Genomic DNA, 27,034 nt, shown 5'->3' with positions numbered 1-27,034 from the left:
TCCGGTTTCCTCCCACACTCCAAATACATGCAGATTTGGGGATTAGGCAGATTGGACACTCTAGATTGACCGTAGGTGTGAGAGTGGATGGTTGTTTGTCTCTACGTGTCCCTGTGAAAGCGGTACACGATGGAGGGATGCACTATAGGTAATGGTCTGACCACCATCTTGATTCTACAGCAGCCCAAAATGGATAAACCGAACAGGGCGTGTGTTTTAAAGCAGGTTCTCCGATCTAAAAAGTCACCATAACTCCCTGATGTGCTTGGCAAAGGGAGGCGTGAACGGAGAATCCTCCATTTGTTACAATCTGCAGTTTCCCCATTAACTCCACTTACACTCTGGACCTTTTGCACTGAGGCTATAACGTTATTTGGGCAGCTTTTATGAGACAGCCGAGATACTCGCACACTGATAATTACAGGGGTTATATAGTGTGTATACAGGGAGCTCAAGGCATTTTAATTAAAAGTTAGTAAGAAATCCTCAGCTCTACTAGTACTTTTATATAGTTTGGTCATTTTTTTTAGAGAAAAGGTTCAAATTAAATGTGCACCGTTTCACTGGAAGGCCACCTGCTGCGAATGCTCCCCTCATTCCCCTCGTGTACCTCATTCACAGAAGGAAATTAGAGTTTTAAAAAACCAAAACAAAGACAAAAACACTGGGCACACAAACACAACTGCGACATAAAGCACCATGTGTGCGGTAAGATCTGACACTTGACATCCGAGACGCGAGGTTTGAATTAAATGTCACATTTTAATTATAGCTCCCCCGCTGTGCCAACCGATGCAGTTCCTAAGGATTTGCTCTATTTGTGCAGCAGGTTTCACGTCACTCACACTGATGGTGCAGGAGTGACCTTTCACATTGTGGCAAATTTAACCTTTAAATGCGGCCGCCATTATGGGCCCCAATTTTGGATTCCTTTTCCAAACCGTGCACGTGGACGCTGTCAGTAACATCGTCCGTTTAAGTTTTCACGAGAATAAGAGCAGCACTGGATACTTCATATTCTTCCACTTTCTTTGTGGTGTTTGTGAGAACTTGTTGTTTAGATGATTAAAAAAGATAGTTTTTTAATTAATTATGTGCATTTATTATTTTATCTTAGTCCATTTTACCTCATGTTCAATCCACTTAGATAAATATCACTCATCTTGTTATCCATGTTAGCTTTTTTTATTTTTTCCTCATTTCCTCGTCTATCTGTTAATCTTATGTGTTGGTGTTGGCTGATGGGTGGGTGCTTGTTCCATGTTGTGTTAAAAGGTGCTATATAAATGAAGTCTGACTGATTGACATTGCTATTTTTATTCTTATCTTCATCGCCACATTTTGGATTTTTGCCTGTGTGACTCAGAGGTTTAATAATTCAGCTAATATAGGGTTATTTTCTGCTCCATCCCCGGCCTGTTGCTTCACGAGGGTCAAGTTAATTCCACTGGACCAGCCGGGAGAGCACAGTGACGGCTGCTGCTGCTGCTAAAATTTAAACCCATTAACAGGAACGTGTTCAGCAGCCAAGGAAGCTTCTGAGGTCGCAGAGTTGGAAACACGATCCCATGTGTGCAGAATCACAGCCGGCTGACACACTCGCCACTTTTGACATGTTCCTACACAGAGGAGTTGTGGGGTTTTTTTTTAATATATGATTCGTGATGAAGTGCCTCATAATCATACAGCGACATTTACAAAAATATACACTCAAGCAGACACAGAAACCAACACCCCTGGATCATATGTTGCTTTTATATTCTCTATCATGCCCAGGATCTTCTCAAGTATAGATTTGGAGAAATGTATGGCATCAATTTTAAACACTATCACTCACTTTTGTTGTAGTTCCTGCACATTGTTCATGTACACTTCCCCCCAAGAGGCAGGGGCTTATATTTTCTTATATATATCTATATAAAACATTTGATGTGATGTATTTATGTACATAAGAATAAGCTACTGTGCTGTCTACAGTGTGAGTGTGTGAGGACTGGGGAAGGTGGAGTTGTTACATAAGGAGTCGACTTATAAGGAAACTGTGTATGTGGCTGTTCAAACAGAACTCCTTCGCCTACAGGGAACTCAGCTCATCAAGTCCTCACGTGTGTGTGTGTGTGTGTGTGTCCCTTTTCCAAAAAAAGGTCCTTTGAGACCATTCCTGCAGCTTCCTCGATGCTATATTACAATGTCAAGACACAGTTAACCCAGAGTTGGTGGATTAAGTTTGAATACATCGAGTTTTTGGTGGTGTTGTTGTTCTACTTCTATTCATGAGACAAAATATTCGTTGGCCTCTGCTGTGCTTTCGAAGCTCGTGTCCTTGCTGGGGGTCGGCATTCCAGCCCCTCCTCCTCCTCCTCCTCCTCTGGGATCCTTCAGTAAAGGGATGTATGTGTCACTATGACACGAGTGCACGGCGTGGTCCCCCCACACCCCTGCGCCACAGACGTGTCCGTGGGCGCTGGGCGCAGCAGTCAGCTCGCCGGCGCTGGAGCGCAGCGCCATCAGTTCGATCTCGTGCTTGGCCGCAGTCTCCAGCACCTGTTGCTTGTTGTAGAACATGACAAAATTGTTGATGATGGGGTGGATGGGCAGCGCGATGGCGATCACGCCGCACAGAAAGCTGATGGCTGCGTTACACCGACCCAAAGTGGTCTTTGGGTAAACGTCTCCATAGCCCACTGTGGTCATGGTGATGACAGCCCACCAGAATGACTGTGGGATGCTGGTGAATAACGTGTCCGGGTGGTTCTGCTCCATAGTGTAGCCCAGCGCGGAGAAAAGGAAAACCCCCACGCCCATGTACATGAGCAGCAGCCCGAGCTCTTTGAAGCTGCTCTTCAGGGCAGATGTGAGAGTCTGAAGTCCGGCGGAATGGCGCGCCAGCTTGAAAATGCGCGCTATGCGCATTATGCGTAAAGCCTGCACCGCCTGCTGCACGTTAGCCAGCTCCATCATCCCAGCGCCAAAGGAGGTGAGAGTGAGCACCACGAAGAAGGGCATGATCGCCATGAAGTCGACGATGTTCATGAAAGCCAGGACGAATTTGACTTTGTTGGGGGAGGAGATGAGACGCAGGATGTACTCAACGGTGAACCAGCAGATGCACACGGTCTCGATGACCTCCAGAGTCGGGTGCTCCGTCAGGTTCCCCTCTGAATCCTCCACCTGCAGCTCGGGGATGGTCCCGACGCACATGACCACGGAGGACACGAGGATGAAAATGAAAGAAATGATCGCGATTATGTGCGCAGGGAGCGAGGACTCCGGTTTCTCCATCAGCCTCCACAGGCAGTTCTGGAAGCGCTGCCAGCCTCGTGCAGCCGGATCTCCTTCTCTATCCACCAGGATAGTTTTCACTTTCTCTGCAATCTCTGCAAGTTCATCCTGCACCTCACTCAGGTGGCATTTACAACACTCGTCCAGATAGTCTGCGCCGATTTTCCAGAACTCCATCTCCTTCAGGAAACAAATAGGGCAGATGCCTCTTTTCATGTGTATCTCTCCATAATAATACAGCTCAATAACGCACTTAAATGCTTCAGGGTCTCTGTCAAAATAAAACTCCCCAGTGTCAGGGTCGTAGTCGTCACACAGTGACAGGATTTCTTCCGAGGACTTTGGTGAACAGTCCACCAGCTCAGCCAGCAAAGTGTCCGGGTAACGAGTCAACACGTCTCCATGCAGCACCTGTTTGACTCCTCCGATGTTCACAACAATCTCTGCCTCCTCACTGGCTTCAGAGCTGTTGCAGTCCGCGTAGCGCGTTCTCGGGATCCCCCACATCATGCAGACAACAGGTCCACGGATAAAAAAAAGACAAAGTTCCCCCAGACAAAGTACACACAATAAAAACCACCGGCGGCGCCGCCGCTGCCGCTGCCGCTGCTGCTGCTGCTGTGCGTAAAATCTGCGCAATCTCCTGATTTCTGTGTTTGAATCTCCGCGTCTGTGTTTGCGCCGTGGTCACTGCAGCGCGGAGTCTCTTCACTTGAACACAGCCGTGTTTGACAGTGAACAGTGCGCCTGTGCGCTCCCACAAAGTTTGCATGGAAGTGCGCGTAGTGTCAAGTGAGCCGACATCAAATCACACACTTCCGGCAGTAGTCTTTCTTCCAAAAATAAAACGGACACTTGCTTTCCAAGTCTTTCTTTTATAAGCAGTCAAATGTGTGAGCCATAAGAAAACACACAACTCACTTAGTTTACAACAACAAAAGGAAAACCATATACAATTTAAATCTGCATTTTATTCAACTCATAACATTTTGGAACGTTGAAGTTAAGATGGCAAAAGTAACATTATATGACATTCCCAAATGAGGCACAAAAGTGCATCATCTAACAAAAACTACAGTCTCTTTTAATCCACTTACTGTCTGTGCTGCTGTAAATGTCCCCTTATCTTATCTTATCTTATCTTATCTTATCTTATTTAACAGTATAATCCAGTAAAATTTAACAGTATAATCCAGGAATGTCAAGCCATTTGATCTCAAGTGGGCCGGACCAGTAAAAATTATAGCATAATAGCTTAATGTTTTACATTTAATGAAGTATCTTCTTCCTTTTTTTTTTTTTTACAAAAGCATATTATGAACAACCTGCAGTTTCTTGAGAAAAAATAAGTGCAATGTCAAACAATCTTATGCCCAAGTTTCCCATTTTCACATGTGCATAACAACTTACAGATCACAGTGGATCTACAAATGCACAACAGCATTTAGTCACAGGAAAATATAGTTTGTCACATTATGATTAGATTGTGTTGATGATTTCACAGATTCATCCTGCGGGCTGGATTGGATCCTCTGACCATATGTTTGACACCCCTGGTCTAATCCATTTACTAAAACAGAACTCATGATAGTTACTGGGTTAACATGAAATGGGATGGGGGAAAAAAAATCAATGCTTTTATTTTTTAAGGCAACCATGTTTTCCGGTGTGTGTGTGTGTGTGTGTGTGTGTGTGTGTGTGATGCAGCGCGCAGTGCAGCCAGAGGACAAATAAATATCGAGGGAATGTAATAAATTGTGGGAAGGGAAATGAACGAGAAAATTCAAGGATTTAGTCACTCCGCTGGGTTTCACAGCTTGAAGAGCAATAATTGGTATATTATATTGGTATATAATAATTAGTTAATGATAATCGATTAACAGGCAGCAATCAATCGAACCTCTGCACAACAATAGCTTCTAGAATGTTTCCATCCATTCTGTCACCAAGCTGTCTCTATATTATATTATATTATATTATATTATATTATATTATATTATATTATATTATATTATATTATATTATATTATGCAGTGTCTTTTTTTTGAGTGGCATAATTAACTGTACTATTGCTCCTTATTGAATGTCTCCACCTAGTGGCGACACCTCCACAGTGCACCAGTGTGAAAGCTGTGGTGCAAAGCACTGAGGGCACAGGAGTCCATTAATAATAAAAAATAACTGTAGTACAGTCAAGTTCAGTCGGTACAGTGTTATAGACTGGTGTCGAGTACAAAAGTGAATCTGAAGTAGAAAACCTGCAATGCAGTGAATATCAGTCAAGTTAAAGTTTGAGATTTTTCCCACTGCAGATATTCTGACATAGGAGAAGCTCAAGAGTGAATAATAAAATGGAGGTAATAGGATTTTGTGTGGGATTTGCTGTGTGCACTTCTTTAAGAAATAAAGCCCTCAAAGAAAACTTACAAAAAATGATCATACTTACCTGGGGCTTTTGGGGCCCTATTGGACACTTTGCCTACTTGCTGACTATTTTTTGTAATATTTTGGGTACTGGTGATTTAATTTGACACTGTATGGCAAACTGCATCTTCACTGATGTTCCTTGGTCCTTGAGGGTTTGGGGTCTTTCAACATCAGACCCCCTTAACATAGGTGATTGCATCACAGCAGCACCAATCCACAGGCTCGACCTCTTTCTCTGCGGCTTCTGTGATGAGACGTATGGCTCCCCTCTTGACAGAATAATGTTTACGACAATATGTCGTAACATCATTTCATCATTTCAACATCATTTCAGAATAAAAGTGTTTGTTTTGATATGGAATGATAACGATGGCTAGATTCACATTTGGTCACTGCAGGTACATTTGTGTTGACACACACACATTCTTATCAATTAAATAGCAGCATTTTCCAAAAAAGAAATAGAGCGAAAAGGTGTAGACTCAAGCTCAAGTTTATTTTGCCGACCCTACTTACTCTTATGTTACCTGTCAGCGTATGATTTATAAAAAACAAAAACTTTATAGTCAAAACAAGAAAATCCATTTATCTCCTGACCAAATAGGACTTATCTTCATATATGTATTAATAGTCAGAATGTTCAATGTTGCTGTTTTTTTAGTTCAAATAGTGATGTTAATGACACACTGGGGAAATTCAGGGAAACAACAAGTATAATAAATAGCATTTAATGAATTAAAAGGTAAGGATATTGGAACAAAAATGTAAGAAAAATTATAAAGCCGTAAAATTATATTTCATTTTTTTTTTTTAAAAGGAAGAATATTGAAATGCAAATACAAAGTAACCCTTTTTTATTGTATGTTCATACAACAGACACTTTTTTAGTGTAAATAGAAACATGATAATTTGCATTTGCATATAATTATCAGAACACAAGTAAAAGAGGAAGTATCAAAGGTATTATTATGCTTAACAAAGTGCAGTGTCACAGGGTTGTTGTGTGTGTTAAATGTCATGTTTGATGAGTGTATATTTATGACATCTGCTGCGCTGGTTTCTCCTCCTCTTTGTGCACTTTCACAGAACTATCGCCTCCTTTCTTGTCGTCAGTGTGTGTGTGAGACACTACACGGCGCGCTGTGATTGGCTGAGGCGCGGCGTCAGCAGCCGTGGACCAATCAGCGCGGGCCACGGTACGATATTTCGATATACTTTTTCTGGGAGACGCAGCGGCCACAGCTTGTGTGTGAGTGAGTGTCGGTGTTGCTGTCTGACCGAGGTGGTGACTATCACTTGAAAACATGAGGCTGCTATTAGTTGGTGAGTAAAGAAACAGCTTTTTAAACGATTATTAAAACGTTAAGTGTGTTAGTTTATGAATGGAAGCTGCGAATGCTCGCGTTTTAGCATCCGTGATTAGCTTGAATATGCTAAGTTAAGGTGCACAAGACAATGTCAGGCCTCTGTTGTTGGAGTCACAAACGTCTTTTTCCACGTGTTAACACGAATTTTCCTTTATAGTTTTGATTCAAACTATATATGTTAAGGCTGTAATATTCTGTCAGGGGTCATTTTAATACTCTGTGTCTGTGAAGCACCTTTGAGCATTAAAACATATGTGTGTGTGTGTGTGTGTGTGTGTGTGTGTGTGTTCCTCCCTGTCTTTAGGAGTGTTGGGCTGCTCCCTGGTCCTGTATGTCCAGGCTATGTACTCAGCCAGTGATGATGTGGTTGAGCTCACTGTCTCCAACTTCCACAGAGAAGTGATCCAGAGTGACAGTCTGTGGCTGATAGAGTTTTACGCTCCCTGGTGAGTCTCTATATAACTTTAAGCCAAGCAGTGACACACACTGTGTTCTAATAGTTTAAGTTTGCACGTCTTTCTTCACTCAAACATCAACCTCACATTTATATAGACTGTAGAGACTTGTTGATTATTTGAGCTGAAGAAACTAGGTGGGTGTCACCTAAAACACATCTTGAAATATCCATCCATCAATTTTCTACGGCTTTGTCCTCCATGAGGGCCGTGGGGAGTGCTGTGCCAATCTCAGCTGACATGGGGCGAGAGGACAGTATTCGCCACACAAAGACACACTCTCACACTCACACCTACGGTTATTTAGGGTGTCCAATTTACCTAATCCCCCATATTACATGTTTTTGGACTGTGGGAGGAAGCTGGAGAACCCAGAGAAAACCCCCCCCCACACACAGGGAGAACATGCAGACTCCTTGCAGAAAGGCCCCTGTTCCAAATGGGGCTCAAATCCAGGTCTTCTTGCTGCAAAGACCAGTGCTAACCACTACATCTTGAAATGTCTGTATCCAAATCCATCCCCCAAATATTTTAATCAAAGTCCATTTTTACCTGAAAACATAACTTCCATGGTGGAGGTTAACTATTGGACACACAAGATTTTATTTGTCCCACAGTCGGGGAAATTAACTGTACTGCAGCAGAAAAGATGATAACAATATACTGTAGAAACATGGGTAAAACTAAACTATCATGATATTGTGGCACAAATAACTTTTTAAATATAATATATCCATGTACTGTTAAGTGACTGGTGAAGTACTGAACACAACGTCGGTAGATGATGTGTAAATATAAAGGTGGTAATTTTACTCTGGGTGTGTCTTGGCAGGATTGACGGATCATTTCCTGATAGAACAACAACATGCAACATGTTTATATTAACAACCTTTCTTCAACTTTCACTCATACCCTAATATCTCTTTTGTTTATCATCACAGGTGCGGTCACTGTCAGAGTCTAGCTCCAGACTGGAAGAAGGCGGCCACTGCCCTAAAGGTAAATACATACATACGTCACATACAGTGTGTATATATATATATATATATATATATATATATATATATATATATATATATATATATATATATATATTACCAGCAAGTGATGCAGAAATGAAATATTATGTAATACAGCAGGCAGGTCAATTTATTTCATCTGTCTACTATAAAAGTAAATTGAAGAATTCTTGCTTTACTCCACCACTTGGCTAATATGTTGATGAGGTTGTAACTCAGTGGTGACATTAACGACAAACAGAGGTGTGAGCTGTGGGCAGTTAAGGTCCTGTAGTCACATTTGTTAGAAATAGTATAGCAGTCCTGGTTTTTATTTTTTAAAGGAATGTGCTTTTCAAGGTTCAAGGTTCAAGGTTTTTATTTGCCATTTGTGCTTAAACAGACAGTCCAGGCATATTGGAAATCTTGTGCGGGTTCTACGAGTCAGTTGTAGGAGACAGAAACACAAACTTAAGTATAAATATAAAAGTAGACGTCAAATTAAAATCTATACAATGTATAAAAGATAATAAAAAATGTAGAAGATGTGGAAAAAAAAAAAAAAATACAGATATACAGCAGATTATGTAGTAATCTTTCAGCTTAGACTATTCATATTAATCTAAATGACACTGTGTGTGCAGACATATCAATCATGCATAAGTACTGTAATTGTTTCACTTCTTTATTGATGAATTCAAACCTGATTTTTCCGCTTTTTTCACAGGGAATTGTCAAGGTCGGTGCCGTGGACGCCGACCAGCACAAGTCACTGGGCGGACAGTACGGCGTCAGAGGATTTCCCACCATCAAGATCTTTGGAGCCAATAAGAACAAGCCAGAGGAATACCAAGGTACAGAAGCTTTTATACAGAGACTTTTACATTTGCATATGCGTTTTTGTCTGCACTGACCGACATCTGCATGCCTCTTCACTCTCTCAGGTGGACGCAGTAGCCAGGCCATTGTGGATGGAGCCATGAATGCTTTACGCAGTCTGGTAAAAGATCGGCTGAGCGGCAAATCTGGCAGCTCTGGCAAACAGGTAAGAAGAGACATTTTTGCCCTTGATAAAAGCCTTGATGGCTGAAACGTGGTGTCGACAGGTTTTTACTGTTGATATTATTCAGTAACTCGTCACCCTCTCGAGTGCCGCGGATGTTTTCAGCTTTTTGTTTAAAGATTTTCTGGATCCCCAAACTGAAGCGCACCAAAGGGATATCGTTTACTACGTCTGTAATGATTAATCACTTAAAACAAGAATAAAGGCAAAATAAGGCGTTTGAGAACATCATTTTGCAAAGTACTCGTTTATGAAAATCGCCGCAGCCCTATTGTTACCTGGACAGCACTCCAGTGTTTTTGGCAAGATTCATTCATACTAAATTGCCCTTTAGCAGAGCGGCGGCAGCAAGCAAGACGTCGTCGAGCTCACAAACGACAACTTTGACAGGCTGGTGCTGGACAGTGATGACGTGTGGATGGTGGAGTTCTTTGCCCCCTGGTGTGGACACTGCAAGAAGTAAGTTTGGTGCCCGACACAGTTCATGCCCTCCTGCAGGAAATGAGCCCTCGTCGTTGTTAAGTTCAGCCATAGGAGTTAAATGTGCATTATTTAAAGTTAAAGTCAATAGCTTCATTTAAATGATATATAACATTAAAAGACCAGACACTTGATTTTATAACCAATTCCAGATTTGTGTCTGTTAATTGTTACACCCCTTCTAGTTACTCCACTACAGAAGAATAAGTGTTTTATTTTTGGAGACTAAATATAAATCGGTTGATTATCCAAACATTTTTTGGGTCTAGTTGTAGTTTTACAATATCCAGTGAGCTTTACAAACAGGAATCACGAGAAACTGCCATAACCCTTTATACGGTATATGCTGTTATACACTGTGGAATTACACTCACAATATGCAGTTTCATGGTGGATTTTTCTCAACCACTTCTCTCTCTTCTGTTAACAGCCTTGAGCCGGAGTGGGCGGCTGCAGCCTCAGCCGTGAAGGAGCAGACCAAGGGCAAAGTTCACCTCGGAGCTGTGGACGCAACTGTACACCAGGATCTGTCCAGCCGCTATGGGGTAAGTAAGAATCAACATGTAATCCGGTACAGGGGCATGCCGACTACTGTACTTGATAAAACATATGACATATTGCCCAGAAGCTTTTTAAGCTATTCTCTGATTGGACAGCCCTCCAACACTTCGACTTACTTCGACAATTAACAAGGTCACAAATCGTAAACATAAATAAATACCCAGAACTAAACGTGCTTCTGTCTCTTTGTGGATAGGTCCGTGGATTCCCCACCATCAAGATTTTCCGCAAAGGCGAGGAGCCTGAAGACTACCAGGGAGGCCGCTCCCGCGGGGACATCATCAGTAGAGCTTTGGATCTGTTCTCTGACAACTCTGCTCCTCCTGAGCTGCTGGAGGTCAGTTACAGTCGTGTGTTCATGTGCTCACACAAAGGGTTGTAGTGTCACTGTGAATCTTCTTCTGTGTGTATTCTTAAAGACACAGTTTTACTTACATTTAGACAAATATTCTGTGTGTTATATACGGCCAATGTTTGTCTCTCAGATCGTGAGTGAGGACGTCTTGAAGAAGACCTGTGAGGACAGTCAGCTGTGTATCATTGGCGTCCTGCCTCACATCCTGGACACAGGTGAGTCCAACTATGGTTGTCTTGGCATACCAGAAAGGATGTTCTTTGTTTGTGTAGCAAGCTTTTGCGGTAAAAATTCAAAACACGTCCTCTAGCTTGTTTGTCCCTTCAGGCTTCTGTAGAAACATGGCATGTCCCTTGCCTAAAGAACTAGTCTCATTAATTCTCAAATTACTCACATCTCCTTTTTTTTACGTTTTCGCAACAGGCGCAGCTGGAAGAAACGGTTATCTGGAGGTAATGGCTAAAATGGCTGACAAGTACAAGAAGAAGATGTGGGGGTAAGGATGAGCGTCGGTTGTTGTTGTTGTTGTTGTTGTTGTTGTTCTAACAACTAATTATGACTATGACTAATGGCCTGTTCTCCCTTCGTCAGCTGGCTCTGGATTGAGGCAGGAGCTCAGATGGAGCTGGAGGCATCTCTGGGTATTGGCGGGTTCGGTTACCCCGCCATGGCCGCCATCAACTCGCGCAAGATGAAATTTGCTCTGCTGAGAGGCTCCTTCAGTGAGAGTGGCATTCACGAGTTCCTCAGGTAGGGGGTGCTGTTTTTAAGCATGTTTTGCAGTTTAATGTGAAACGTTAAGCATGCCATGTGGATGGTGTTCACCTGTATGACTCTCTCTCTCTACAGGGAGCTCTCCGTGGGCCGTGGCTCTACCGCTACTCTGGGAGGTGGAGTCATGCCTAAGATTAACACTGTTGAACCGTGGGATGGCAAAGATGGACAGGTGAGTGGGAGGATCATAGCTGTATCACAGACACCTCCCTCAACAATGCCAGGAAATACTTTTACACTGAATGAGAAACAAGAGACAACTTTTATAAACACTCTATTACATTTAATGTCACAGTTTGGTTATAACTGAGCTTAATGTGTGCATCTCCTGGGTAGTTGGCATATGCAACATGTCATCGGACACCCAAGCCAAACTGATGCTCAACCTACGAGTGTGATTATTATTTGTTGAGACAGTTAAGCAGGCGTATTCATTTAGCTTAAACTGACTCTGAAAAGGCAACACTTTTGCCAACTTTGTGTCCTCAGAGGAATATACCAAGGCACACTTATGTAAGAAATGGTTTGCATCTGAAGTTATTTGTCTCACTTTTGGAAATGCCTCACATGCATTTTGCTTTTTATAAACAGTTTAAACTGACTTTTTCCATGTGTATCTTTTAAGTTTTCTAACTTTATTTGTTGTCTCCAGCTTCCTGTGGAAGAGGACTACGACCTCAGTGACATAGACCTGGATGATGACTTTGAGAAGGATGAGTTATGAGCTCAAATGGGACGGGATCTGATTCAGACTGGCTTGGTCGGGTCTGGTCTGGTCCAGGTCTAGGTCCTGCGCCACCCACCTCCCCTCTCCTGTGGACGAGCGGGAGGCGCGGTCGCCCAGTTACTGAAATACTCCAGAAAAGACACATGAGAGACACCTGCAGTTTCTCACACCATCTATGTCAGTCACATGGGGAGAGGGAAGGCGGGGAGGGGGGTGGAGGGTTTGTCGAGTCCCTGGAGTGAACTCTGAGTCACGTACCTGCTGAACAGAAGAAGCTGCATATTTATACAACTGCCACCAGCTGAGAGGAGGAATGAGGAGTTTCTGAATGTGTCATTTCATTGTTCAAGTCTTTTTCAAACACCGTCCCTTCTCTGCTCTTCAGCCTTCTTCAAATACCTATTTTAGGAAGTGGACCTGTCAGAGTAACACTTCAGTCCAATTCGGTGTGTCTAAATATTCTTTGCTCTTTTTTTTTCAAAACCAATGAATGAGAATCTCGGTGGGTCTGTGCCACGTCTGCTCCAGGAGAAGGGGGATACTGTGGGACTTGTGTATATTTTTCTTACACGACTTTATTTCAATTGTGTGAAAACAAAACGACATTTTGTTACAAAAATAAAAAGGAATAAAAACAAACGGCGCGGCCTCCTTATTCACGTAAACTGTTACAATATCAGAAAACGCAGATCACTGAGCGCATGCAAATACCCAAGGTGTATGGAGCTTGTTCAGAACAGCAACAATAAGCCACTTTTCAAACAACAGTTAAGTCCAATCCCCTCACACCTAGTGATGTGATCAGTTTCCTCTCCATGTAACATAACAGGAGTCTTAATACTTGCAAGCGTATAATGCAGTCAGTATAAATATACAATATGGCACAGAAAGAGCTTTGGAAGAATGCATATACACAACTGAGAAGCATGTCATAGTCCACAGAGAAGGAGCCACAGTGGAAAAAAAAGAATATCAATTAATGTAAACATTAAGACAGTGGAGTGTGGAGGGTGAGCAGCGACGTGGTGATGACCGAACAGCGTAGAAGCTGGAATGATATGAGCGTGTGTGTGTGTGTGTGTGTGATCGTCTCTGTCCTCAGAACTGACGAGAGGCTCCCTGATCCGACTGCAACAGTCTGACGATGGACGGGTCGCTCTTGGCACCTTTGATAAATTCCTCCAACGACAATCTACCTGTGGAGCAGACACCAAAATGAGAAAATGAATACGTAAATAAGAAAAAAAACAAGTTTTTACAACTAACAGACACACACTTGACCTTGAACCTCCAAACTTTCTGCTTCAAAACATCCTCTATAGCAGCACTCCCTAACTTTTTTATTTCTTTTTTTACAACTAATACATTCCGCTGAATTAGTGGGAGCCCTGAGCTTGTTCCATGTGGCTTCATAGCCTCATTTGCTAGCCTGGTGCCACATATTATGCAGAGTGGGCTTGGTGCGTGAGAATCACCTGTAGCGTTAAAAAGAAGATGTGATGTTTCGCCTCAGAAGCAGGAAGCAGCAGGGAGAATTCAAAACAAAGGTGAAAGTCCGGCCTTACCGTCATTATCAATGTCCATCTGTCTGAAGATTTTATCTGTCCTTTTCTCCGGTGTCGACTCGTCCTCGGGCATCTTCATCACTGACGACACCATCTTGTAAATTGCCTATAAAGAGGGGAATGAAACATGATCTGTTTATCCGCACAAGGCTGTTTTCCACCTGACATTTTCTACACACGCTGTCTGAGAGATGATGGTGTTTTGGACAAACAAAGCTCTCACCTTGCTGTTGCGAGTGACTGTAAGTTCCTCTCAAAAGCTTCTTTTTTTTTTTTTTAAACATTCATTTGTATCCACAATCAGAGCAGACTGAGCCAATATTGATATGGCCCTGCAGGCTGCTCAGCTCACCATATTGGAACAGTAAATATAGCCTCAGTGATAAGAAAAGAGAAAGGGCAGCCTGCATGCATGATGAGGGGTTAAAACCAAGTTGTACAGAGTCAGATAAAATGCTGAAATAACAAATAATTATCAGCAGAGATGTGTTTTTTTTCCACTATTCTCTTCCACTGTACCAGCAATACACTTTATTGACTATTACCAAATTAATCTTAATTCTTTTTTGTAAATATGAGTTGTGTCTGGATTCAGATTAGGAATGAACCATTAATCAGTTTCAAATCAAATTGCAATTTGAAACATCGCTAATTAGTGCATCGTAAAGCAGGGGCCTCAAACTCAAAATGACCTGGGGGCCAGTGAACATCTAGTCTGGTCAGGGTGGGGGGCCGGTCAAGTGAAAAAAGTCCAACAGTTCAGGGAAAAATGAACCGTTTAGTCACTAGAAATTAAACTTGTGTCTAAAAGTGTTTGTTTCGCTAAATAGTTCACAACAAAAAGACATATTGTTGATGCAAAATGAATCTGTAAATATCAAAAACAGACATTAAATCAAAATAACATGTAGCCAATAGTAATTAAAACACTAAACAAGCTTTTAAATAATTAAATGTTGAATTTAATAACGTGATAAATATAACCTAAAGTGTTCACTGTTAGTCAGTTTGGACCAGTTTTCATTATAATTTTAAAATAAGAGTTTGAGTTTGAATTATTCTTTTTTTTGATAGTTATATTTTTAGCATGCCCGTGGAAAACGACTAATATCTCATTAAGTTCCCTTATTTAAATGCAATTACAAAACCTAGGTATTGTAATTGCACATTACAGGTAAAACTAAATGAGTAGAACATTTCAGAGAGGATGCAGATTAAGGATTCTAACGCAAACTATAATAACAACAATAATAATAATAATAATAAGAGATTGGTATGGACAGTAGATCAAATGATGTACATTCATGAAGAACCACAGTGCCTCACAGTTTGTCCACACCTGAACTATCTCCAGCATCTCCGCTCGGCTTATGTACCCGTTTCCATCCAGGTCGTACATGCTGAAGGCCCAGCGCAGCTTCTGCTCGAGTCCGCCGCGTGACGTCACGCTCAGGGCGATGATGAACTCCCTGAAGTCGATGGTGGCGTCGCCATTGGTGTCGAACGTGCGAAAGACGTGCTCGGCGAACTTAGAGGCGTCGCCGTAGGGGAAGAAGTTGGCGTAGATCTTCTTGAACTCCTCCACAGTGAGGTGGCCGGTGGGACAGTCCTTGAGGAAGCCGCGGTACCACTCCTGCAGCTCGTGGTCGGTGAACTCGGTGTTCTCCCTCAGGTCGTTCAGGACCTCGGGCCTCAGCTTGCTGTTCTGTTTCCCCATGTCACAGCTCTCTCTCGCGCTCGCTGCCTTCGTTCCCACTTCTGCACTCTCCCTGTGCTTTCACTCTCCTCGTCCTTGTCTGCTTGGCTTCTTCCGCTCCTGCAGGAGACCAACAACCCTGATTAATATCATCAATGATTCACTGGTTCCATAATTTCTCTCAGTTTGCAGCAGTGTTTCTATCGTCAAACACGTCCTTGAAACGGCTTCTTAGGAAGCTAAAATGATTACAAGGGTACAACGCAAATGACACTGCACTGCACTGTGTCGTGTGTGTGTGTGTGTGTGAGGCCACATGGGTGTGATTTTGTCATAGAATATATAAAAAGGGGCAGTTTTCCACTTCAGTAGGTGAAGCTCAGGAAGTGTGGCAGACGTGGCAATTATCCACAGCGGGGTGACGCCACGGGTTGTAAAAAAAGAAAAGAAAAAAAAAGCAGTTTGATGAAAGTCTATGGGAGTTCATGGTAGAATCAAGTCTTTTTTAAGAGCAAATGATGTTAGTTTCATACATTGTGTTCAATGTATAGGAAAATAGATGGGACAGGGAAGTGCAGGTTCAACAGTGCGCGGCTACACTAGCTGTACAGAAATAAAATATTAGTTCAAAACCAGCATCAATTAACGCAAGGGGATTACATTTAACTTTGCAAGTCACTCTTTATATACAGTCTATATAGTTTTTGTGGTGATTTGGTCTTGACTTCATTAAACGTCTGACATAATCTGGGGCACTGTAATTATTCAATTAAGTTCATCTTTAAAAGGTCCGACTGATTGCATCTCCCGTTAAATCAATAATAATCTCTGACAGTGAACACTTCTTCTGTCACACACATATTGGGGGTTTGGTGTCTTGTCCAGGTGACACATCAGCATATAGACTAGCAGAGCTGGACTAAGGATCATCAGACCCCGACCTTCCAACTGCATTGAGGCGGGCTGTAATTGATTTTCAGCGGGTGGTGTTCATAGACTGCTAAACGAAAAACACACACACACACGCGCACACACAAAAATGGTAAAATAAAAATGTACCGATGCAAAAAAAAAGGGAAAAATCTGAGCCACCTGGGTCTATTCACCTTTGGTTTCTGCGGTTTGTCTAAAAGCCGTTTCCATGGTTATATGTTGCAAAATTGGTTCATTTATGTATGCGGGAGTATTGAGGACATGAGGACGCATAACCACAGCACATCCAGCATACAGCTGTAACTGAATAATAACTGTTAGAATCAGGCGACCCACTGATGAAGCAGACGGCAAACGTGGTGTAAAAGAGAGGCGGGCAGGTTAGGACCCTGACAGAGATTTGTATATTGTTTTTTTTTGTGTGTGAACATGTGTGTAAATGTCTGTTATCATAACAGAAACTTAAAACTGAGAACATGCCATCCCAGGTAGACTTGTGTACATCACTGGGATCAAATGAAAGTCCCCATATGTCGCAATTTTAAGCAAAAATGAACTATTTCGAAAAATCGAACTGGGTACTATATAAAAAGACGTCCTTTGTTAAATGCATTACCAATGTAATGTAGTTTACTACTGATGTATTATTACTGATTTTTTTGCATTTTATTATGCAAAATAAATCAAATCCAACAACATTCGCCCTAAAAGTGGAACTAGGGCAGCCTTTATAAATTAAAAAGCGCCAGAGCCCAAATTAACTTCTTCTTTTAAATCATCTGCGCCCCACTGACGACACTTTATCCTTTTTCCCCCTGAAAGCCACTGTTCCATCGCGTCTGACACAGGAAAATAATGTAAGTGTTCCAGTGGAAATTCCGGTGGAAGAAAGTTTCTTAACAAAACGGAAATTAAGACACATCTTTACTAGAAATATTCACAAGGACAGATAAAAGAAAAAGACCAGGGTGACTTCAGCAGTTGTAAAAGATATAAAGATCGATGGAGTGAAGTAAAACATGTCAGTAACGCTGCGAAACAAAACAAAAAAGGAAAATGAAAGCAACAGTTCTTGGACATCTAAGGAAGACATCGACCAAACCCTAAGCTAACCTTTGCTAACATCTATCTGGTAAAAAAGTGTGAGTGGGAGGGACAGAGAGGGAGAAATGTGCGGGGGCAGTGAAGAAGAAAGAATGGAAAAAGTATGACACATAGAAAGAAAAACTATTTCCAGCTCGACGTTGTGAGACACTGCTAATACCAGTGGTCCAATTACATAATAATCCCTTTGAATAACACCTCCTCTCCTCTGAGTTGCCTATAATGAATTTACAGCAGGGGGAGAGAGATTCGTATTATCCCCATGTTCTCTCCTTTCTTTCAATTATTGAAATCCCATCGCTCCTGCGTTATTGGCAGCAGAGTAATTCTATCTGGCGCAGAACAAAAGCAGAGCGCGGTGAATTGAGATGAGGTCTGCTCTGTGCACTGATGCTCTCCTTTCATAATTGTTACGGCGGTATCATTTGCCGCAGTTTCACGAATCAAAGTAACGCGGGGAACAGCCAGTGACACGGACTCTCCACTGTGTTGTTTCGGCTTATTAATGTGGAAGGAATCCGTGCGTGCCAGATGCATAATACATTAATGCATTTATACTCTCGGAATCCAGTGCTTTTGAAAACCATTTCACTTTGTCTCACAGTGCAGCTTTTTATGGACAACATACGACCGGTGTGGGTCTTTCTGAGGCCAGTGCCGATGCCCATCTTTGGAAATCGGTGGCGCTGATTTTGTCCAATATGAAACGACGACAGTTTAATAATAGCAAATGATATACAAACTTCACTTGAATAAACATTTATTGAATAACTCCAAGGGCCCGTCTCTCCTATCTGCGTTTTGTGTCTGCACTGCCGTGCCCTTGTGTGTTTTAAAAAGAAAATATCAAGGAATAACCTACAAATTAAAGCTGTAGCACGTGACATTTATACATAAACAAAGGTCCACTACACTCAAACCGTTGTCAAAGTAGTTGACACACTGCTTTTTAGGACTAATAGCTCCACATGACTCTCTCTCTCTCTCTCTCTCTCTCTCTCTCTGTGTGTGTGTGTGTGTGTTTGTCAGAATAGCAGCATTTTTGTGTCTGTGTCTGTGGTGACATTCCTGCACACAGATAAATGCATTTAATGTCATGACTGGGCGAGCAGTGGAAGTGGAAGAATTCTTCTATGACACCAAGAAGCACCCATACGACGACTTTACGATCATATTTCAATCACGATCATTACTTTATATATATACGTATGTATATATGCAGTCTTGTACAAAGTAAAGAGATATTTGAGTAAAAGCACAAGTATCGTAACCAGAAAATGACTTTGGTAGAAGTTGGAAGTCACTTTTGTATAATATTGCTTAAGTAAAAGTCTTAAAGTATATGACATTTACTGTAAGTAAGTATCAAACGTAATTTTCTGATATAAAATGTACTTAAGTTTTTGTACATTACAACATATATATATATATATATATATATATATATATATATATATATATATATATACATGTATAGTCCGTTGTACCCCGTCAACAGAACGCAATGCAAATCAAGTGCTTCCTGGACAGCTGCCTGTCCAGGAAGCTGTAAAGTACAACAGGATGAGGAAGCGGCAGCACTTCCTCAGCTCTCAGTCACGTGGACTTTTCCAGAACGGCTCAGTGTGCAGATATAAATATGGGTATTGCTATTTATTCCCCCAAAAACCACAAGAAACCCAAAAGATTGCAGGCTGGAAGATTAAAAAAGTGACATTTCGCAAAGCTGAGAAGCTAAACCAAGAGATTATTTATTTCTAAGGAAACATTTTTTGACAGTTTAGAAATGAAAATAAAGTGAAAAACACGTAAATATCCAAGGGGTCTTTGTAATGTGCTCATTTATTGATAACACTAAGCAGGACTCCCAAAAATAAAATATAATAGGCCTTTTGTGGGATGTCTGTCTTCTGCTTAAGATTGAGGATTGTGTACTGTTTTTGATGGAATATTGGTTCATTTTATTAATTTAAAAACATTTTTTTACAGCATTTTAGTGCCTATCTTTGTTTTGTGTGTACACTTTGGATGTACATGGTTGTGTATTTATTGACATTATAAAGGATTCTTACTCAGCTGATAGACACTTCTATTTTGTCCTTTGGCCATATTCATTTGTGAACTATGTATTTAATTGTATTTCCTTTCTTTTTTGTAGTGCAAAAATACTTTTCAGCGCCTCATAATTGTTATTTTAATCACGTATAAATGTTGCTGTAGGGGAAAAATTGATTCATTGATTGTTGGAAGTCACTCAATAGCTGTGACCTGCCACTGGAACAGTCTCTTACTTCAACGTGTTTGGTAATTACTTGCAGTACACTTACATACCGAGCTGCATTTAAAATGTCGTGGGATGTTTTGTATGTTTTTACAGCTGGGGCCTTATCGTGTGAGCTATTCTGGTGCATTTTAAGTTGCTACGTGCCTGCGTGCTGAAATACATTTTTGCGATGCAGTCAGAAATAGCTTTAAGATACTGCTCTGACATCCCTCTGACCCTCCGCTGCCCAGAGAATCACATAGTCACTGCCTTGGCTGTCGGAGCTGCGGAATAAGTTTGCGAGCTGAACACAAATAAATATCTCACCCCTGAGACTGCCATTCCGCATTCAGTGTTTGCTATTCCCCCTGATTACACAGCAACAGTCTCTTTCCTTGTCCCCGCATACTCTGTTTGGTATGGTCCATTTTCCACTGGGTTTCCTTGCCTAATGAGACTGTTTCACACAGGCTCCCGTGCAGCATGTATCACCCTCCCCAAGGCCATATAGTTGGAAGTGTGTAAAGCTCTGACCAGGCCACTCTCTCTGTTGTTTGCCACTCTCGCGCCCACCTCATTTCCTGGGTAATGGCTTGTCACAACAAAGAACGCCTTTACTCCTATTTCCCAGATGCTCGTTATTACATGGGCAGCAAATATTTAATTCCAAACATAGCCCATGATGAAGGTTATGTGTTTTTGATACGGGCTACACAAACGCTCATTAGACGCTTTAGATGGCACATCAGCTGGTGATTTAGTGAGTGGGAATTAAAAGACAAGTGTCAAAGGTTACATCTGCATAAGGCTGGACGATTAATAGTTTTAATGAATGCCTTAGAACATTTGTTTTTAATTAAAAAGTAGATTTCTCACAAACTGCCCCATGCTTTTTTATGTGTGTGCCCTTGGTAGCCTTTACATCAAACAAAATGTTTTTGTATAGTTTTGCACTGCGTTTATCCTAATAGAGGAAATCTGATTTAGTTTTGTATTAGACTTTGCGTTCACTCTGATGTGAAATGTGCGTTTACAAAATGTTTCATTTATTTTTAAGGGAGTATCAAGACAGCTCAAGGAACATTTATTTTTGGACGCAATGTTTTGACGCTTGTTAGAGAGCTGAAAAGTTAGATTACACTGTTGTTGCCTGCTATTTTGTATACAAGCATATTCTAACAGGTTGATATTCTAGTTTTTTTGGGGAAATTCAGGTTTAAAATATTACATTTAAAGTGGATACAAAATTGTTTGGAATAATTTCATTTTCATTTCATGTCATTCGTATGAGTATTTTAAGAAGGAAAGAAAATCAGTGTAAAATTGGGAATCAAGTTAGGTTTAAATGAATGTGGGATTTTATTTTTAGGCCTTTATACAACATGGCAAAAAAAAAGATTGTTGATAACTACTTTGAAAATCAATTCATTGATATGGTCATGTATTGAGCAAATATAACTGCTTCTAAATTGTGATTATGAACTGCTTTAATAATGAATTTAATATATTTGTATGTTTGACTGTTGATTTGCCAAGACATGGCATCCCCTTGTACTCTGGATATCAACTGCAATTGTGTTGTGGTATCAACATGGTATCTAATTTCCTCTGTATTGCCCCAATATTGAAAATGTGCTGTCATTCAACATCAGATTTTAGCACCTGAGGAGTTCAGTTACAGGTTTAGTAAAATTGGTGTAGAAAAAAGGATTGTTAAGGAGTTCAGGAATCTGTATCGAAGTCATCTTCTTTTTTATATAACACTGAAATGTGTTTAATCAATCAGCCTGAATTCTGGGACATTGTGATTAATACTTTTCATTATGAAACTTACTTTCAGCCCAATTTATGGATTGGGCTGAAAAACTCAACAAAATAACAGGTAGATGAATTAATAATACAAAAAATTACAGTCAGCTGCCGCCTAGCAGCTGTTGTTAATTAGTTGGATAATTCTTTTTTCTTTTTTTTCCTCACTCAACATTAACAGATGTGAAAGGGGTGACAGAACATTTCTCACCGTCAGTGTTGCATGAACATGACAGAAAACGCTTTTTCACACTGCCTGTGTCATGCCTCTTTTCAATGGAATGTAATTTAAACAAACCAACATGGTTGGGTGCACAGAGAGAAAGCACACTTCCCCATTTTAGTGGTGCGTGCAGCCTGCTGTGCAGTGGATGAGCAGTGAGTGTGCAAGCCCGTTCACCGCGTACTGCTGGTAACTAGAAGACTGCCTCAGTTGGGTGAGGAGTCGGTCCAGCGTGGAATAGAAGAAAAAGAGCAAATGAGCTCTCGATTTATTCTCGCTTCCAGCGCTGCTTCATAGCAGTTTCCTCTGAACTAGTGTCAGTGAACATCATGCAGTGGATAAGGATGAAGTCCCTCGACACACCAGTAGTCAAGGCAACCGAATAGCACTACGGTTTATGAGAGGAAGGCAATGTAACTATAAATCTGGGGCACACAAAGGGCAGGAGATGTATCACAAGAAACTAGTATTTGTTCCTGCTGTTTTCAGTTGTTTTTTCCCAACGCAGTTTGATCTAAAAATGTTCTTATTCTGTTCAGGATCAAGACGGCAGCTTCGTTAGGCTTTGGAAGTTGTCTTTATCATCCATTTAGAGTAAATCTGACATTCTTATCAAGATGTGTGAGAAAGAACAGAGCAACAAAAAAACGGTGACATTTATTATCCCCACTAAAGAGGTTTTCAGTCAATTTTGTCTGTCTGTATTTGCGAGTAGCATAACTCAAAGAGTAAAGGACATATTTGATTCAATTTTCTGGAGATGTACGTTATTGGCCCATGGAAGAAATTATTAGATTTTGGTGGTGATTCAGTGTATTGACGTTATTGGAAACTGAGCAGCTTTGGAGGAGGTTTGAATGCTCCTGAGTGCTGTCTCGAGTTGGTTTTAAGTCCATAAGTCAACCATATTTATTCATAAAAGCAGAGCAACAACTTCATGTTATTGATATTAACCTAAATAAATAATCATATTATTGAGATTATATGAACTTTTATTACCATTCTACAAATGTCTGCTTCTTTTAGCAGTGGTGTATGACCGTGTGACTTACTGTAAAACTTGTAATACTTAAATACTTGATAAATAAATTGACCTGAGAAATGAGCACAAGAATGCAGTCTCACTAAACAATCACCATAGGTCCATTATTGGGAATGCGACAACATGAAATATGATTTCCTGTCACAGTTATCTAGAGCAAAACAAAAAAAATAATTATGATAACTGTAAAACAATGTTTTCAGAATTTTCTGAAAGTTTACGGAATAAACAAATAAACTAATGTTGCTGAGATTGCAAAAGAAATGACTCGGATTACCAAATAAAGTTACACAATGATGTATGATTCACACCAAGAATCATAAATGAGCTAATTATAGCTCCCCCTTGTGGCACTGCTGCAGTACATCACTAGGACTGTATGTTGGAGAGCTTTAGCCAATATTTTCTCACCCCTCGAGGAAAACTATGACAGTTTTCCATAATTTTCTGAAAATGGACACTTTTTATTATCATGATGCACGATAATATCACCGATTTTGCCTGTTCTTTAGGGATTGAAGCATTTTTAAATAAATGTGAGGGATGGTTCCAACAGAGGAGTACTACTGTTATCATATACAGCCCATGGATATAGGATAATATGAATTATAGTGTTTGTCCATATGACGTTACATTTCCCCAGGCTGTGTTTACAGTGTGTGTCACCATATTTTAGGTTGTCTTTATGGGAGTTGCCCTCATAACATAACGCACTCCTCAACCCTTGAGTAAAAAGCCATATCAGTACATGACAGACTCACAAAGTAAATGTAAACTTACCTCTTTTTCGGAGTGTAACGGTCGTTTGTGAGAGAGTCCTCTTCTCCACCTCTCGGCGTCACCAAAGTTAAACCGTTAACTCACAGTGTATAAGCCTTTAACTTATGACCTCCTCCGACTGTTAAAACTCTGGAAAAACCCAACCCCAGACAGGCTTCGGATGCGGACACTCTACGGAAGATAACAGAATATAGAGATAATACATTTAAAACAGGAGGAGCGTTTGTGTTCGTTTTCTTAAAGGCTCGGTTTTTATTTAGTCTTTCCTGCCTCCAGTTCCCGGCGTATCATTCAGTGGAAGATGTGGCACAGAGCTCGGTTTTCATCCGACTTGACCAAGTCTCTACTACAGGTGTTTCTTTTCTCTTTTAACGCGATTATACTATGCTCTATTCGACATATGTATAACCATGCACTGTAAGGTAGGATATATTGTAAATACCACCACTAAATACAAGCACTTCGGCGATGGAAACCTGACTTTATATTTATGTATGTGTTGTAGTTTGTGTTTTGGATTTACGTCACCCCCCTTGCGCGCAGAATGGATCCGTCCACACTCGCTGCTTTTCCATCGTAGAAAAACAGTCGCAGCAGCGTCCTGTGGAAAATTATCACTGGAGACTATTATTAGCACGATATCTAAAATAAACTGTGCACATTTGAGAGGAAAATCTTCATACTCGCAGAAGTGATAGCAACTTAACTGTATTCATTTGAAGTGAATTTGAACCTAGAGTAGAGCCTAAGACACAAGGAACTGGTTTTATTGGTTCCACCCTGTTGTTAAGATGCTTTTAAATCTAAATGTTAACAAAACTCTACAATGTACAATGCTTGTCATACTATGCATACTATATTATTGTGTACAGTATTGCATTTTTAGAGTGTGTTATTATTATTATTCTAAATGTCCTCCATAATTTATTTATATTTTACACCTTTTCCTGTTTTTGCCTGTTGTTTTTATTCTGTACTTGGCTACACACACAAAAAAGGATTTTAATCTAAAATACAGTGTGTTTTGTTGTTGGAGATAATGCCTCCTAAGTCTACACCGTTTCTGCTTTTAACCACAGATGTTTATTCCTCTGCTACTGTGGAACAGGCTGCTGCAGTAGAAGCCAGTGTGATATCACTTTATTTTCGTGTAGGACTGATGATGAGTGCTCGTCCATTATCAGCATCTGTCACATTAACTTGTCTTGGGTTGGCTAAAGTGAGACTGCAGGAAGGGGGGTGTGTATGTCAGCATTTCATTGAGTGGATAAATAATTAACCATTGGTGTGTTTGTGTGTGTGTGTGTCATCCTGAAGCCTGACACCTGTTCTTATAAACACATGGAGTGTTTATCTCTGCCTAAGAGTGAGTACAATGCAGACCAGGAGGGCAGGAGGGAGGATGTGATGGCAGTGATGAAGTAGCCTGTGGTTGTCTTTGTGGCTTTTGCCAGTTTGCAACTCAATACTGACAGAAGTCTGTTGTTGGTTTCCAGAGGGGGAAAACATTGATGTGACTGAAAATGTGCTGATCACTAACCAACATGTGGAAGAGCAACAGTTTGACTGGAAAGAATCTACTGCTGAACCCCCATCTCCAACTCAAACACACTGTCAAACAAAAACATGTAGTTGTTTCATTTATCCATCAGGGGGAGCTCATCATCTGTGCCAAAAAAAGGGATTTTGATAAACAGGAGGGAGAGTTTTATTTATTTCAGTGCAGTGAATGTGTACAAGTGTACAAAACACATGTAAACAATTGGAAATGTATTTACTTTTATAAGTTCCAAACTTAAACTTAAATATGCAAAAGTATTATGTAATATTAACTTTATGTATTATTATCAATAATAAAACATATTAAAATGTATTAATAATTAATAATGTTAATAATTATAATAATTAGTAATAATCAAAATAAAAGTAAAAAGTAGAGAGTGTCTTGCTGAAGATGACAAAGTAATTATAATTAAGTATAATGGTATTTGTGTGTATTTTATAAATAAACATGAATGAAAACATGGAGGTAAAGGAGAATAATGTTAAGATTTTGTGGCTATAGCATACTCAACAGGAGACTGATTGGTTGGTGACATACAAGACACCTGATCATCTTTACGCAGGTGCCGAATAAACGAGCCGTAAAACGAAAAAAAGACGCGACGCACTCTCCTCCAGGGACTGCAGTCACGCCAGCCGTGGTTCGCGAGTGCCTGGTCACGCCAGCCGTGGTTCGCGAGTGCCTGGCCAAATCAGCCGCACGTTGTTTTCTAGTGCGCGAATTTACAAACGTTTACGGTAATCGTAATGAAACGGCATTGAGAAGCTGGGAGGGACTGTGAGGAGTTCAAGATTCATGCTGCTGGGGCTGAGTATCGTCCAGCTGCATCCCCGGAGAGCAATAACAACACTCCGGCGTTATGGAAGTTATTTATTTAGTTATTTACTTAAACTCTGTTTACACACACCGAAACAGACGATTCCGTCAGAAAACTCACAAAAAAGAAGAAGAAACGAAGTGAAAACTTGAAAGTAGTGAACTAAATACGTCCCAGACTACCTGCAAGCGTAATATGAAGTATTTTTGGAGTAATACTCTGTCAAAATACCCAACAGAGGACATGATTAAGTCAATTTCGACCTACTTTGACTTATTTTAAATAAGTAGTCCAAGAGTCATACACTACTGCACTAAGTACTTCCCAGACTACCTGTGTGAATATTATGAAGTACTTTTACTGTGTACTTTTGGAGTAATACTCTGTCCAAATACCTAACAGAGGACATGATTAAGTCAATTTGACGTACTTTGACATGGAATAAAAACCTTATTTTAAATAAGTAGTCCAAGAGTCATACACTACTGCACTGAGTACTTCCCAGACTACCTGTGTGAATATTATGAAGTACTTTTACTGTGTACTTTTGGAGTAATCCTCTGTCAAAATACCTAACAGAGGACATGATTAAGTCAATGTTGTCGTACTTTGACATGGAATAAAAACCTTATTTTAAATAAGTAGTCCAAGAGTCATACACTACTGCACTGAGTACTTTTACCCAGACTACCTGTGTGAATATTTATTTTAAATAAGTAAGTCATACTACTTTACTGTGTAATATTATG

At 40.6% G+C, this 27,034-nt stretch overlaps 3 protein-coding genes across 4 annotated transcripts; 1 reads left to right on the top strand and 2 right to left on the bottom strand.

Annotated features, from left to right (window-relative positions):
* Window positions 1–1,630: 1,630 nt before the first annotated feature.
* On the bottom strand, window positions 1,631–4,002 carry LOC122783801 (potassium voltage-gated channel subfamily F member 1-like). Its single transcript, XM_044048644.1, has one exon. The coding sequence runs from the start codon at window positions 3,790–3,792 to the stop codon at window positions 2,272–2,274; it is 1,521 nt and encodes a 506-aa protein (XP_043904579.1). The 5' UTR covers window positions 3,793–4,002; the 3' UTR covers window positions 1,631–2,271.
* Window positions 4,003–6,920: 2,918 nt separating this feature from the next.
* On the top strand, window positions 6,921–12,960 carry pdia6 (protein disulfide isomerase family A, member 6). Of its 2 annotated transcripts, none has more exons than XM_044049172.1 (13): window positions 6,921–7,032; window positions 7,381–7,522; window positions 8,473–8,530; window positions 9,257–9,383; window positions 9,474–9,574; window positions 9,930–10,051; window positions 10,503–10,617; window positions 10,830–10,970; window positions 11,119–11,203; window positions 11,412–11,484; window positions 11,580–11,738; window positions 11,838–11,934; window positions 12,415–12,960. In XM_044049172.1, the coding sequence occupies exons 1-13, from the start codon at window positions 7,014–7,016 to the stop codon at window positions 12,484–12,486; spliced, it is 1,311 nt and encodes a 436-aa protein (XP_043905107.1). In that variant the 5' UTR covers window positions 6,921–7,013; the 3' UTR covers window positions 12,487–12,960. The 2 variants fall into 2 exon arrangements, with proteins under 2 accessions (XP_043905107.1, XP_043905106.1); XM_044049171.1 differs by having other exon boundaries at window positions 6,922–7,032; window positions 9,927–10,051.
* An 84-nt stretch (window positions 12,961–13,044) lies between these two features.
* hpcal1 (hippocalcin-like 1) lies at window positions 13,045–24,190 on the bottom strand. The gene is made up of 4 exons (XM_044049173.1): window positions 23,905–24,190; window positions 15,394–15,870; window positions 14,055–14,160; window positions 13,045–13,685 (listed from the first exon to the last, which is right to left on the bottom strand). The coding sequence occupies exons 2-4, from the start codon at window positions 15,769–15,771 to the stop codon at window positions 13,588–13,590; spliced, it is 582 nt and encodes a 193-aa protein (XP_043905108.1). The 5' UTR covers window positions 15,772–15,870; window positions 23,905–24,190; the 3' UTR covers window positions 13,045–13,587.
* Window positions 24,191–27,034: the final 2,844 nt, after the last annotated feature.

Source organism: Solea senegalensis, linkage group LG17 (assembly GCF_019176455.1).
Source record: "Solea senegalensis isolate Sse05_10M linkage group LG17, IFAPA_SoseM_1, whole genome shotgun sequence".
Classification (NCBI taxonomy): domain Eukaryota; kingdom Metazoa; phylum Chordata; class Actinopteri; order Pleuronectiformes; family Soleidae; genus Solea; species Solea senegalensis.
The sequence above is the reverse complement of the archived record's forward strand: the minus strand, read 5'-3'. Positions and strand labels throughout refer to the sequence as shown.

Excerpts from the sequence above, each read along its gene's own strand:
- hpcal1 (XM_044049173.1), bottom strand. The coding sequence starts at position 15,771 with ATGGGGAAACAGAACAGCAAGCTGAGGCCCGAGGTCCTGAACGACCTG. Across the intron at positions 14,161-15,393 it reads AGATGCTGGAGATAGTTCAG|GCAATTTACAAGATGGTGTC; the intron begins GTGTGGACAAAC and ends CCCTCTTTATAG. Across the intron at positions 13,686-14,054 it reads GATGGACATTGATAATGACG|GTAGATTGTCGTTGGAGGAA; the intron begins GTAAGGCCGGAC and ends TCTGCTCCACAG.
- LOC122783801 (XM_044048644.1), bottom strand. The coding sequence starts at position 3,792 with ATGATGTGGGGGATCCCGAGAACGCGCTACGCGGACTGCAACAGCTCT.
- pdia6 (XM_044049171.1), top strand. Across the intron at positions 10,618-10,829 it reads ATCTGTCCAGCCGCTATGGG|GTCCGTGGATTCCCCACCAT; the intron begins GTAAGTAAGAAT and ends CTTTGTGGATAG. Across the intron at positions 10,971-11,118 it reads CTCCTCCTGAGCTGCTGGAG|ATCGTGAGTGAGGACGTCTT; the intron begins GTCAGTTACAGT and ends TTTGTCTCTCAG.